This window comes from Teleopsis dalmanni, chromosome 2 (genome assembly GCF_002237135.1).
Source record: "Teleopsis dalmanni isolate 2A chromosome 2, ASM223713v2, whole genome shotgun sequence".
NCBI lineage: Eukaryota > Metazoa > Arthropoda > Insecta > Diptera > Diopsidae > Teleopsis > Teleopsis dalmanni.
Genome location: NC_051847.1, coordinates 61,888,507 through 61,904,748, shown reverse-complemented (window position 1 = coordinate 61,904,748; position 16,242 = coordinate 61,888,507). Strand labels below are relative to the sequence as shown.

Sequence of the window (16,242 nt, the reverse complement as noted above, 5' to 3'; positions counted from 1 at the left end):
TTTTTATTATTCAGCACAAAAGTTGTAGATATAGCATTCAAGCAGTTATTTAACAATGACGTTATTTATACGACGTAGAAAACGATATCAATTGTTCAATTTTTTTTCCATATACCTAACTGATAAGTTTTCACTCTTTATGAGTATTTAACTAATCGATAGCTTCTAACATTGATAAAATGAGTTTTGTTTGTTATCAAAAACCTTTAGTTATATTATTCATAAATTCTCTGATTTAATTCTTAATTTATCAGTAATTTATTATACAGCTGACGCGATGAAAAATACGTAAAATATTAAGGTGCACTGACTCTGAGCTTCAAATTTGGCAGGACACGAGTTTGATTCCTGGTACTTAATACTTAAGTACAGAAAATAATTTCAAGACCACTGATGATAGGTTTTTAGCAATTCCTGAAACAGCTGTATGGTCAGTCAAAAATTCAATTAAGTAAAATAACATTAAAAGAATTTTTGTTGTTGTAGTTCACTACTGTTTGAAAAACCTCTTTGTATTGATACAAATTTTTCCCTGTACTTTTGAAACAAGTCCAGTACAAGCTTTCGGTAAAAAGAGCTGCATGTAAGTAAGCTAGTGCGTAGTACTACGTATGATTTAATATATCTTACAAAATATCTTAGCGAGCACGCTGTGTGCACGCACGTTTTTATATCGCAAATAAACCATACATTTAAAAGCAGATTTAAGTAGTTTTGACTGTTAAGAGGGTTTGTGGCATGCTTCTGGTAAGATGATTTTTATTTCTTTTTTGAATCCAACAGACACATGGCTACTTTAAGCTAAAACGAATGCTTTATGTGGCAACACAGAATCTTATTGAAATATCCAGTTTCACATTTTAACTAAAATGTTTGGTTGTCCGTGTCTTCAGGATCACATAACAAAAGTTTTTCACGTTAGACGTTCGAAAGCTATGGTATAATAAGACCGATCTGTTAATTAATATTGTTTGTTGAAGAATTAGTTAATTGTTAATTAATTTTTTTCTCGTCAAACAAGATGATATTCGTCCATTAGTCATGTCTTAAAATTTTATTTAGTATTACTGTTATACTATACTATACTATTACTATACAATACTTTTATGTAGTATTGTTTTATTACTATATTTTTGTAAAGGTCTTCAAAAGAGTTTTTAAAGACAATATACAATCATAAAAATTTTTTATTATATTTTTAAAAAAAAACATATTCGTAATATGTTTCAAAAGTATAGGTAATCCTCGGTTTACACAACAGTTCCGCTTCAATGAAAATCGAAAGTGTTTCTTTCTTTCCAATGTTAAAGTCTACCTAGGTTATTTATATAATATATCACAAGTTATATTACAAAATCAAAAATATATAAAAAAGCAAAATGTTTAATTCAAAATTTGTAAGAAATAATAAATTAAAAAGTCTCGAATTTCTTACATGTTTTTTGGATATTTTGGAATATAAGTCTAATCGAGTACTTTTCAACTCAAAACATACTACGAACCGCATATCTTACATTTTTTGGATATTTCGAATTAAAGTTAACTAGTAAAATGCACTGCATTTTACAAGTACCAGAGAAATATTTAATGTGGTTTTTTGTAAGGATCAGTACTAATGTCCTCCCAAAAAAATAATATTGTTTAAGTCAAAAATGCTACAAAACCGATATTGGTCCAAAGGTTGGCGGTTCAAGCTGATATAATAAATGTGTTGATCTATTTTTTACAAGTACATATCGTTCTAAATGGTTATCTAACTCACACAGTTTTTGCCTCAAACTTGCTATAGTTTAAGCAGGTCGTTTTCGTAATTCTTGGAGTTTGTTCGTCGTTTTGTTTTTTTCTCTGATTATACACGGTATAATACTTCGTATATTTCATTTAAGCAGTTGTTTGAGAAAGGCTGATTAATTTTCAAATTCTTTATAGTATGTAAAAATGTCCATTAAACTTTTTCTAATGTGCCAAACTGTATGAAACTTTATCTTAAACCGAGTTGTTATTTTTAATGCTTTTCAAGATATCACAAGATAATCAACAACTGATTGATCAGTAAGATCAAGATCAGTAATTGATTGTTTTCAGTGTCTAATACTGTCTTTATTTCTATGAATACATTACAAAAAAATAAGTTTTGAAGTTTTATTCTATGATCGCAAAAAGTTGTTGTATTAGTTCGGACGAATATAAACAATGACTTTATTTTTCTAATGCCTTTTAGAATATGAATATGAAAAGACCCCCAATAGTTTAATTGTTTTAATGAAAGTCTTTAACCCTATTCCTATTCCTATTCTATGAATATATTACACAAACAATAAATTTCGAAGTTTGAACCTATGATTGCAAAAGAGATTTTCTATTAAGTCAGAGTATGTAAACAACCTTGACAGCCAATATTCTCATTTCATCAAAACATCGAAAACCAATCTAATATAAGCAGAAATAGGGAATTAAACAATTACATTAAAAATTGCATATTGACGTTTTTAGTTTGGCTGGGGATTAGTTTGATGGAAAGTTAAAAAACAAGAGTATTAGAAAACAGATAAATACTTAAATAAGTAAAAGTGTGTAATACAATTTTAAGATATGTATACATAACCATATGCTTGTGTTCTTTTTCATGAATTATAAATTATATTTAAAAATAAAAGTAAAAACATTTATATAATTTTCGTTTAAATTGTAGGTAATTATATGTTATAATTGTCTAACATACCTAAAATTATTTGTTTTATACGAAGTTTAACAATTCTTATTGTTTCAAAGAACCTTTTGAAAAAACTCCATAATTTTCTTTTAGCGCCTTATATGTTATGAGGTCAATGTGCTCTATTGAGGGTATTGTAATTATTTTGATATATAACTTGTTATTTTACTCGTTATGTACACGTAATTTAAAATGTGTATTTTTGTTGCATTTATTTTCTTATTGGTTTTTACATTTTTACATTTTTTTCTTAATAAAAATAAAAGTTATGTACTGAGCTTTTTATAGCTACACTGACAAAAGTTTTTCTAATTGAAATTTTTATATTAGATTTATTTTTACTGTTTTTTGAAGGAAAGAATATCGATAAGTAATATAATATGTTTGTTTATTGTTTATGCTCATATTTCCAGCGTATAATTAACAAATAAATATACATATGCAATATACAATAATAAATAAATAAATTAATTTGAACTGCAAACTATAAATTAAATTACATGACAGTCTTTTTATCGATACTGTTATTTATTATCGATAACTTTGTTAGTACTCTGTCACTTACTTATATGTTGTTCTATATTTTTTTTCTCGTTCTTTCCCGTTAATCAATTTTTAGTTTAGTACTAAAATATTCGTTTAAAAAAGTAGTATGTATTATTTTAATATTTCAGTACATATTTATTTAATAATTTTCTTCTTGGAAAGAATACCGATAAGTGATATAAAATATTTGTTTATTGTTTATGCTCATATTTATAACAAATAAATAACTAATAAATATAGAAATGCAATATGCAATAATAAATAAATATATATATTTATCTGATGTGCGGACTATAATTTAAAATATATAACACTTTTTTATCGATAACTCTGTCAGTACAGTTAGTTATATGTTGTTCTATATTCTTTTTTTGATCGTTTTCGTTAAGCAATTTTTAGTTTAGAACTTCCTTTTACATTAAAAAATTGGTTTGTGTTTTTTTAATAATTTTAATAGATATTTGTTTATTAAATAAATAATGCTCTCTTGTTATTTTTATTAGGAAAGAAAGTCCTTATCGATAAGGACTTTATAGTTTTGTCATAGTTAATCTATGACATTAAAATAAATAAATGCATTATTTTTGAAGTGGAAACTCTTTAAAATTAAATTGAATATGTTGTAGACAATAAAATATTTATCGATATTTATTATCGATAATTCTGTCAACACATTTACTCGTACATAGTTCCATATTCTATTTCTCTAACATTTTCGTTAGCCAATTTTGAGTTTAGAACTGCGTTTTTACATTCAAAAATTACTTAGTACTTTGTAGTATTTTTAATAATGTAATAAAGTATTATTTTTTGTTTAATATTTTTTAATAACAAATGTGACTTGAAATGAATTTCAACAAAGTTTACTTTAATTTTCTACTTACGCAAATAATGTGAAATATGTATCTAAATAAGATAACAAATTGCGAACGAACAACGCCTCAGTTATCTTTAAATGACTTTTTTATATATACATATATACCTTTTTTTTTTTTTTTGATGCACATTTATATAATTTTTGTACGAGTTCATTTGAAATGATGTTTGGAGGTTTAAAATTTTCAAATTATTAAAATTAGCAACTCAATATTTTATAATTGTATATTTGATTATTTATTATTGCTTGGCCCTGAAATGACAGTGAAATTGCTCAAAGCAATCTGAAATAATTGATAATGGCAATTTGTAATTATACGAGCGAATGCAATTTAAAAAATGCTTTTTATTATAAAAAAGAATTTCATCTATTTAGAAATTAATGTTAATTTTATATGAATTGAAATCATTGTTAAAAATCAATTTGTATAAATTTATATAAATGAAAAACTGTACAATTTAATTCATTGGTGTCTTTTCGAAAGACAGTGATAGACACTATTTTTGTTGTATCTTGCAAATTGTTATCTTTTGTAAATAAAAGAAAAACATTTTTATTTACTTTTAGATATGAATTATTTTCTTATCATTAAATATGAAAATTTATTCTATTTAAACTAAATGAATTATTCTTGAAAATGTAAAGGAATATGTAAATGTGACTGCTGTTTATAGTAAGTAGAATGGAAATATTTATAATTTCAGTAGATATATAATAAACAAATATCTATAATCAGTTTTTATACTTTCAATAAGGGTATTTTCAAATAACTTTTATTTTCAATGAAATAATAATTTCATTTTTTAATTAATTTCGTAGTAAACACATTACAAAGAGATAAAAATTCTATACAGATTTCAAATTTTAATTACTAGACAGTCATATGCGTAGTCAATGGGAGCATATGAGGCGGTGGCCAATTTTTAAAAATATAATAAAATTAAAATTTCGTGATGATAAGTTGTCGGATGGTATTTTACCCCATTCCCCCTAAAAGTGTTATATCGCTGCCGAAGGTATAGGTCTTTATATTGCAGGCAGCTTTGTGCAGCAATTGAAATAGATTCTCGATTTGATAGCAATAAGATAACAATAGATGTTAATTGTTTAAATGCAATAACCTTTTCTGGGTGCTTGTTAGTTTATTCCAAGTAGATTTCTTTAAATGTAGCCCCTCCCTGACTTATTTACTGGCTACGCCTACGTTTGTAGCATTAACCAAGATCTATAAGATAAAGAGAAATGTTGTGTTCAATAAATTCGAGATATGAATATAAAGAAACGAAATTTTATTGGAAAAATAAACTCCTTTGTTTGACTTTTTTTAAATAGATTATAATTATTTAATAATATAAATTTGAACATAAATTATTTAATAATCAAAGTGCAAAAATTAATGTTCAAGTCTTTAACTTCGTAAAACGATTTAGTATATGCAAATCTTTAAAATGTGAAAAAAAAACGCAACCAAATTATTATCTGTTTTAACTTCTATATAATAGTTATTTCAATTATTTCAAGAGTCTTTCAATGTATGAATCTCAAAGCAGGTGTGGGTGCTTGCCCTGCATTGAGGTATATTATTATATGTGGTGCGACGTTGGGACAGCGCACCGTCCAACAAGTGGCCCCACTGAAATGAAGGATTAGTCGAAGTAGACCACGAAACTACTTGAGTCGTTTTTCGTTCTTCTATTCTCGGATGTCGTTATTGAGATAAAGAAATCGGGGAAATACTCTGAATCCTTTCAAAGTAGTTCAGTAGATCTCTATGTTGCAGATCAATTTAGCTCTGAAATTGAAGTTGTGTAGTGATTTCCGGCAAATTTTACAAAATACACTGTTACGGCAGCTATTAACATTCTAATGACTTCACTAAAAATATCACGTTGAACTCTTATACTCTCTGAAGAAGTAACGTGGAAAAAATTATATGTTGCCTACCTGTTTCAGTTCAAACCTTTTGACAAACTGTGTTATATCCAGTATATAAGAATTTTTATAATATTACAAATACTCTACATTTTTCATTTGTCATTGTGATTACTAAATATATAGCAGCTTTTTGATTTAATGATGTCATAAAATATTTAATTACTAAAACATATCAGATTAATCTATTAGTCCGGTTGAAAAGTTATTGCGTTTTTATTTTTCTATATACAGAAAGTTTGTTTATTTTGTTTATTTAAACAACAAAAATTTTAATTTTTTTCTCACAATTAAAATTAATTATTAATTAAAAACAAAAACACTAATACTTCAATGAGAATTGAATAAATATACCAAAATATTATTATATATATTAATATATAATATAATACATATTATATAATATATTAATGTAAATTAAATATTAATTTATGATTAAATTTCTTTCTTTATTTATAAAATTTTGAAAATTATATATTTTTATATGAGCGATGTTTAGATTCGAATTTAAATCTGTTTAATATTTTACCCAATTATTATTAAGATTTGAAAGCGTTGTTTATATTGGGTGTCAAATTGGTTTATGGTTTAACCTAATTATTATTAGAATTTAAAAATATCTTTAGTATTAATTTAATAAAAAATTAATATTATTAGAAATTACACTCACTGCAACCTAATAAAATTCTAAGGCGCTTTTTATTTTTAAAAAAAAATGCACTAAAATTATCTACATGAGTTCTACTAAAGATACAAAAAGTATGTAACAGTACAACTTACTTTAATATTCATACAGGTAATTTAGAACTTATCACATGTGTTTTTTTTAAGTGATTTCTATCAATAATTGTAATAATTTTAATAGATGTCAGTTTAATGTTATTTTAATATTTCTGAAACTTGTTTGTTATGACCCACCTAAGGTTCTGTCCAAGTTCCGTGTAATATCTATTAGAGTAATTATGGCTACGATAATGGCAGATAGCAGTTACTTATACTTATACTTACTTATATAGAATACGAAGTTATAGAAAGAACACTAGTGGTATTTACGATGACGAGTAGTGAGCTCTATAACAATATAGTAATATAGTAACATTGCAAAGTTGTTATAATAACACAAATTGCAAATAAATGTATAGTAAATTTCTTGCTGCTGAAATCTGAGTAATATCCTTTATTGTATAATATATTAATATTGTCATATAAAAGTATATCAATTATTATTTCGATTTGCAATCATATAGATTTAAATTATACAGCTAAAGGGGCATTGGCTCCTTTTTGTGTGTTACACTGATTTATAACGGGAGTGTCTATGTCCTATCTCCAAATGAGCTTAAACATTTGTACTATGAATTTTATAGATAATATATTAAGAATTAAAATTTCTGTCACGAAAAGTATTGTTATCATTCCTAAAATTTTAACTATACAAGGTGACAGGAAATTATGTTTTAACTAAACAAGGTGATTAATTACCCAAGAAATTATGTTGGATTGAATTGTTTTATAGTCCCTTTGACTAGAAAGATCTGGAAAACTACACTGAGTGAGTGATCAAGTGTGGCGCGAATGATGTTTGAATGATATATGGCGTTTAAATAGCCTTTAGTTTTAGAAAATGACATCAAGAGTTAATAAATTCTCATATTGCTGTGTAAATCCGCAATAGCTGTCAAATTCTTGTCTGTTTTTGAAACATAATACGACAAAAGTGAAGTAGTATCTCCTTTTCAACTGTGTAAATTTTGGTCTGCTGAGATCGAACCAGTTTTTCTCCTACACATTTAGCACTACGGTATAAATTGGTAAAGGCTTGAAAATTGTAGACCTGAAGAGTTAATAAAATATTCTTATTTTAAGAGTTATATGAATTTTGAGTGCTCAGTACACTTGCTTATACATCTTAATTAAATGTCAATCTTGCAACATCCTTCTTTCGCTTACAAAAAGGGATTTCTCTTAAAATCAATATCTTTATTCGTATCAAGTTTATTGAAGATACAAAATTCGTATCTCTTAAAATCGTAATTCTTTTATATTAACCCTTTAAAAAATCAACTTTTTACCCATTTAGTGCCACGGACCTCAGGTGTCTTGAAGAAAAACGGGTTATAGATTTAAGCTCAGCTGTCTAAAATTAACATCATTGCAAAATCAAAACGGGAAACTTAGTGTTTCATTGTCTAATTTTGTTACATTTTTTCTCATTAAAAATTACTATCACTGAATCATATTTACAACCGTTCATAAGAATTAAATCCTTAATCTAATAATTCATAACCTATAAGTATGTCTCTTAATATGTCTTTGTAGCTTGCATAATATCATATCATTTTCCATAATTAATTTTTTTTGTCACTTAATCATTTATACGCAAAAAGTGTATTTTTTTTTGTGTATATGTATGTGTATGTCTTGTATATTTATATGTATAATTTAATTTTATTTATTTTATTTTTATTTTTCTCTTTTGGGTTCATTCAAATTTAAATTCAAATACTTTTTGAAATTGTTGTTTGCGCTGACGCTCTTCAAAAAACAATTTTGCATATAAAACAATGACTGATACAATTTAAAAATTTTTATAAAATAAATGAATGAATACTCGTACACTGCCTGTCGACTGGTTTGCCTGCATTTTGCATACTGCATATTGCCTGTAATTTTAATTTACATAAATAATTAATTAATCAAAAACCAAAACCAAAAAAAAAAAAATCAAAATATCACATCATTATTGCATTTTTGAACAACACCAAATTATTGTATCTACACAATTATCAACAATTGCACATTTGTATGAAATGTTGAATGCATTAACCACGATTTGAATAAATTAAAAAAAAAATAATTAAAGAACTAAAAGAACAAACACACAAAGAAAAAGTAAAAGAAAAAGAAAAGATATCTCGAAAGTTCTTAAGGAAGTGCAGAGCACAACCCACTCAAATTGTCAGGATAAGTACAAATTGTGGTACACACATATATACCATATATTCATCATTATTAGTTGAGAAATAAGAAACAACGTCCACATGCCACAGTCAGAGGGCGGTTATAATTTACTGGATAATGCCACTACAAATGGCCATGATGCAGCCATTTACCAGTCGACCACAGAGCCGACTGGACCACAATCAGTATTTGAGTCAGTGAAACGTTATATTGGCATTTCAGGCGGCTCAAACGGTGCACAGGACACCGATGATTTGGTTACAGATGGGCGTCAGGCAATTATCGTAGGAGCCAGGTAAGCAAACTCTTTATTTTAATTGATTTTATTACCGCACCGATTGATTATAGTACATTGTTTTTTATTATCATTCGAAATGAATTAAATTGGCTTTGTTTGTATAAAATAAAGTTCGTGAGCGCAAATTCATACATATTTATGACTTTATTATATATACGTACATATGTATATTTACATACTATAATTATTTGATTTGACTGATATATATTAGTATTACTGATTTTTGTTTTTTAAATAATTACTTTTTTCATATTTATTTAATTTTGATGTTTATGGATTTTGTCATGCAAACTTTTCTGCCTTGTATATATACTTTAGTATTTTTAACATTCAAAAGTTCGGCTAGAGAAGCTTCTGTAGACAAACTTGCAAAAAATTTTGCATATATAGTATATATACATATATTCCTGTATATATGATAGTTTGGTATGTAAACAGCTTAGTACGATCGTAAGAAAACTTTTTTGACTTCATTTATAGTTGGGAAAAAAGTTCAAGGTTAGTTTTGCAGTTTTATTTTATCTTTATTAAACCAAAGGAAATAGTAATTTGTTTTGTCAATACTACCACGACGTTAAACCTTAATCCTTTTTACAATGTGTTTAGAATTAATAAATCTGAAGGACCAATTTTTTGGTTTAGTTATATTTAAACTGTGCTATAAATTCGTTTGAAGTGTGCTTAATCATTACTGTTTACTTAATCGTATTAAATTTAATTAGTGTTCATCTAATTTTATTTCAGTTTAATCAAACAGTTCAAGTCCAATAAAATGTTTCTATTTAAAATGTATTTATCGTGCTTTTTACAAAACAATTTTGCTTTTTACATTTTTTCCATCATATTTATTAAATATAAATAAATTACTTGTTTTTAAAATTATTAAGTTTTAAATTAGTTTTTTACCAGTAAAATTAAATTATTCTGCCCTATGCTCTTATTAATAGTTTATTAATAGTGGTGATACTAACTAGGAAAAAACATAAACAATTATAGTATTCATATTAATTTAATATAAATTTAATTTCATAATACATAATATAAAACATTATTTCGTTTTTTAGTTATAAGTGCTTTTGGAAAATTGTTTTATCTGCTATTGAAAAATTAGTTAATGGCAAGAGTTTTCAATTTTTATAACTTAATTGTGTTGAGTTCATTTTTTGTTAATAATGTGTTCGTTTTGAAGGGCTTATATGAATTTTAAAAAAAATTTCATATATAAAAAATTTCCGCTCTAATGTAGAGGTCAAAAAACTATTAAATGTTACCAATTTTATGTAGAAAAAACTATATAAACACTAAAAATATTTGTAATACAATGATCGCCGGTATAACCTAATCCAACACTAAAAACCTCTTTTTTATAAATATTTACATTAGAAAACCAAACACATATTTAAAGAAAACCAAACATATATTTTGAAGTAAATGAAAAAATTAGAATATAAAAATAACTACAGTGAAATTTTCATAACTCGAAGTACCATTTTGCAAAGAACACGTTCGACTTATGGAGACTTCGAGTTAAAGAATTTTTTTGTAATTGTATACTCTCTACAATTACGCTCTCTAAACCCTGTTGCACTCTATTTAGTTCGAGTTAAAGAAAATTCGGTTATAGAAGTTCAAGTTATGGAACTCGGTAGTTTGACTGTATATTATTGTAAATAATAATAAGTAAAATTTTAGCCCATCTTATCTGCTCATGATCCGCAAATTGTCAATGCATAATTCGATATATTGAACCAGATGTGAACTGGTATGAGAAATATTCTTCACTTTACTAATAGCCTTTAAGGATCTAGTCTAGCTTAGGAGACTATTTCCAAAGATATCCCGATAGAGCACATAGGCGTCAGCGTGTCATTTCCGTTTAATAATATTGAATATAAAAGTTACATGAGTATTTACAGTTGATATTATAAATTTCTTTAATAAAGAATAAAATTCAAATTTATGAAATTTTAATTTGCTCTTTTCCCTTCTTTCCCGTTAAATAATGTTAAAAATTTGAGTTAATATGAATTAATTTGAGTGTTCCGGCGTTCTTCCAATTAAGATATTTCAATCTTTGATGTTTTACAAATTTAATTTAACTATGGCATCTCCGTTCATCAATTATTATAACTCATTATAGTACCTTATTGTGTACGTCCTAATGTTTTGTCTCATATACTTTAAAAAGGTTCACATAATTTTCTTTCAAAATCTGAGTCATAATAATTAAATATAATCCTCCGGAAAATGAATAAAACGATGAAAACAACTATGGATGTAAATACCTATTGGCAATTGGCTATCCTTCGTGTTTTCTTGGAAGAAACTTCGTAACGTTTTGAATAAAGCTAATAAATAAAATGTGTATTTATATTATTATTGTTCCCAAATTTTTGCAGTATCTTTTTCTGCTATTCCTAATACTTCATTAAACATTTTAGTGAATAAATATTTAGACATTTTAAATCTAAAGATTTGATAGCTAATAATACGAAATATATAAACATTTCTTGAAATTGTTAAAAGATAAATTATTTTGATAATTATGAGAAAAAAATATTGAAGTTATTACATATAGCACAAATAGGAATTATGGACTTTCCTAAGATTTTTCTAAGGATACGAAGTTAAATATTTTTTTAAGTTCTATGATCTATAATAAGCTGGGAAAAGACAGAGTATGGAGAGGCACTTCCATCGTCTTCCCCATAGCTGCGACAGGTATGATTGAAAGGGAGTTATAATCTTCTAGCATGGTTCCCTAATCTGCAGTGACCTGTAAGTAAACCTACCATAAGACTAATATCTCTACGAGGCATTTCAATGAAAATATTAGATTTCTTTTAAGTGAAAAGTGGTCAGATTGCATACAGATGCCTGCAAATCGTTGAGTCTTTCCATCTTTTATTGAAAGTACTTCTTGTAATAAATTATAAAATTCATTTATAAAATCTCAAAATTAAAACTTAATGAATAAAGTTAATTGAAATTTAATTTTGCCCTTTCTTTTACCATTATAATTTTAAAGTTATAAAATATTTTTATTTTATTATCTCAGTACATAACTTAAAAATGAATCACAGAGGCAGTCCAGTTGATAAAATTGTATTAAAAATTTAATATTAGGGGATAATGGAAAAAAAGTGGATTTTGAATTGTAGTATTCATTTGAAATTTTTTAGTCATATTTGTAAAATTTAATTTATTCATTGGTTTACTACAATTATGACATAAATGAATTGATGTTATTTAAAGGAATAAATAAATGTTCATTTAAATAAATTAACAGTATTAGATGCGCTAAGTTTTATTCTGCAAACCTGTACGGACTTACGAAAAAAAAAACAGCATCTTAGTTTTTAAGATAAATCGCATCATTACGTCAAACTGCAGCAGCTGTTTGATATAAAATTATTGTTCAAATTTTAATAATGTATTTTCGGTAATAAAATTAAAATATAAGAGAAGTTTAGAAAAGAAGAAGAGAACGCCATCTCAGTTAAAGAGCTAAGCCAATACAATATCTAGTCTTATGACTAACCGTGATTTGCCTATGACATCAAGGCAGTTTTTAAATCGAACGTAGCGAAATTTAAGTAGACATACTTAATCTCTTAATATTGAATTACTTTTAAATATTGTTTTCAATTTATTAGAATTAGTTATGTGAAATTTTAATTAGCATTCTAGAATATGTCTAATATTCATGTAGAAATTTTTTCACTTCAATAAAAATGAATGATTTTTTCATTAGAACGAAAAAAATTGTTCTGTTTATCGCTGAATTTTAAAAGATACATTGAATAATAATGATAATTATAATTATAATGATGATTTGAATAATAATGATAATTATAATAATAATAATAAAATTTAATGTTTTTAAAACGTGCGATAATTTTTGAGTTTTATGAGACTTCTTTTGTACAGGAAAAGTTCGCACTAAACTATATATAACATAGCTAAAAATATTGTTAACATCAGTGTAAAATATATATAGGTTTTTGAATTCTATTGTATATAGAGCAGGTTTTCTTAAGTTAAGTATTGCGGATCGAAAAGGTATGCAAAGACTGGTGAAATATTCAGTATTTCACAAGAGTTGACATCAAAATGTTTTCAAAAACTAATACCGTTAAAGAAGATATTGGACCGGTGGTGCCTAAAGGTGGACGAATGGCGTTCTGCAGATTGTAGGTTGATAGAAAGCAATATAGAATTATTAATTATTACATATATACAAAATATACAATCGAATCGTAACCTTTAAACAGTATTACTCATAATAAAGTAATGACCATCAGTTTATGAATTAAATAAACATAGTTTTCTGTTTTATATTAACCTTGTCATGAACTAATAAGTTAAGTTATTTGCTTTAAAACAAATTTCTTATATTCTTTTATTGGATATTATAATATAGCTGTTTTGTAAATTTATGCATAAAATTTCTAGGTTGTACTTTTACGAGTCCAACTGCTGCTTTTGCTTTAAAAGTTCTTGCCAACAAAGTTAAATTTTATAACTCCTTGTCGCCATCTGTACCACTTTTTTAAGCCAAAATTTTAAGTATAAGGTTAGGTGTTTTTTTAATAAAATAAACGATGTATATTACAACAATAATTATGAATATAAAAATGCTTATTGTAATAATTGAAGTACATATTTCAATTTTGAAATAGATTTAAAATTTAATGAAACACGTAATCATAAAAGGAACAATGTAAAAGTAATTAAAGAAATCTCAGCAATATCCATAGCATCTGTAAAATTAAATTTGGTCATAAATATTGTAAATAATAGCATTTTTCTTACCTAGTTGCATTGTAAGTATTAAATTACAAGTGTATTCATTGTATAAATAATATTAAATAATATTTTATTTAGTAATTTAAGTACGTTATAAAGTCTTATCGTTCTTCGAATAGAATGCTCTATGAAAAAATAATGTAGACTTTAATATTCTATAGAACTGTGCGCACGAAAGAAGCCACCCATACATTTTGTTTTAAATTGAAAATACTTACAAGGTGAGATGAAAAAACTGCAACAAAGTAAAACGCCATAATTTTTTCATTTTTTTTAAATTTTATTGAATGAAAGCAAAAAATGTCGGAAATAACATCAAATTTGAGAATCGGTTTAGATTTGTTCGAATTGGCCACCTTTGGCACGAACTATGGCCTTCAAACGGCCAATGAAACCATCACACGCTGCCCGAAAGTGGCTCTGCGGTATTTTGTCCCATTCTCGGCGAAGCGCTTGCTTGAGATGATCGACACTTTGGTATTTTTTAGTTCCAACCTTGCTTTCCAAAATACCCCAGGCACAATAGTCCAACGGATTGGCATCCGGAGATTTTGGTGGCCATTGTGCGGTGGAAATGAAGCGAGGAACCTCATTTCTTAACCATTCTTGGATGGCGCGTGCTGAGTGCGATGGTGCTGAGTCCTGTTGGAATGTCCAAGGTCTGCGGCCGAAATGTTTGCGTGCCCAGGGCTTCAGAACTCCCTCCAAAATATTTTCGCGATAGATTTGCGCATTTAATTTGACACCACGGTCGATGAATACGAGCGGCGAGCGACCATCGGCTGTTATGGCGGCCCACACCATCACCATGGCCGGCTTTTGAGTTGTGATGGCCAACCGAAGTTGCAAATTTTCAGCTGACCTCTCTGGCAAGTAAACACGATCATTTTGTTTGTTTACAAACTGCTGGATAACGAATGGTTTCTCATCGGAGAAAACCAAATTCGGCAGTTCACCACTTTCGGCCAAGCGAAACAACTCTTTAGCTTTTTCGAGTCTAACTTTTTTTTGCGCATCAGTAAGATCTTGCACTTTTTGGAACTTGAATGGCTTTAGTCCAAGCTCATTTTTCAATATTTGCCGAATGGCATATTGCGATATGTTCAGCTCACGAGCCATTTTTCGTCCACTGCGACGCGGATTTCGTTCAATTCGCTTTTTCACTTTTCGAACCATTTCTGCCGATGTTGCTGTTTTTTTTCGTCCACTTCCTTGACGTCGGGCTACGCTACCAGTATCATGGTAACGAGCGATGGTACGAGACACAAAACATTTATTCACTTCTAAATGCTGGAGGGCTCTAACGATAGCCACTTGTGGTTTTCCAGCCAAATGCAAAGCAATCACACTATCACGCTTGAATTCCATCACAAATAACTTTTTTTTTGAAAAATTCCCACCAAAATGCTTTTGTGCGCTTGTAAACAATATAATGAGCTGTCACTAGAATAAATCTGACAGCTGTGGGACGAGCGGTTTAGAAATGACAGCAGTCTGAAGTTGGTTGCAGTTTTTTCATCTCACCTTGTACATTTCAAATTTTTACTCAATTAGAGTTTGATAGAAGTGAAAACAGATCACTGCATACGGTATGCATAAAATAGGTGAAAAAATATTTATATATGATAAAATAGTGGGGATTTTCTTTAGCTTATAACTTTCTTAAACATACCTAACTCTGACTCCACTCTTTATGTGTTTTATTTAAAATAGGTACTTTTATGTTATCTATACTTTTACCTTTTACCTAGTTTGATACGATGTTGCTTCAGAGAAGAAATTTATACTACATGATGGAAACTAACAACATTTTTTGAAAATGATCCTTAGGTTCTGCCTGGTATATTGTACCCATTAGAGAACTATAATAATAACTTTCTTAAACACATCTAATCCTATCTTTACTCTTTATATATGTATCTTAGTCAAAATAGGTATGCTTTGGTTGGTCGCCAAGCTTGATACGATACGGTATGATGGAAAGTAACGACATTTTTTGAAAATGATTCTTAAGTTCTGCCCGGTATATCGTACCAGTTAGAGAACTATATTACTAAACAAGTTATTACGTATTGATTACCACTGTTTTATTTTGATTTGCTGGTA

General features: G+C 27.3%; 1 protein-coding gene across 5 annotated transcripts in view; it reads left to right on the top strand.

The window, feature by feature from the left end:
* The window catches only part of LOC119673879 (protein NDRG3-like), a 41,738-nt gene that overhangs the window by 7,520 nt on the left and 17,976 nt on the right, over window positions 1-16,242 (top strand). For 3 of the 5 annotated variants that reach the window (XR_005252195.1, XM_038084977.1, XM_038084980.1), the window contains exon 2: window positions 8,932-9,324. The exons of the other annotated variants lie outside the window; for them this stretch is intronic. Coding sequence is in view for 2 of the 3 variants with exons in the window: in XM_038084977.1 (XP_037940905.1) it covers window positions 9,110-9,324 (215 nt within the window). In the remaining variant the exon portion in view is untranslated. The remainder of the gene's footprint in view (window positions 1-8,931; window positions 9,325-16,242) is intronic. 5 annotated transcript variants of the gene reach the window in all.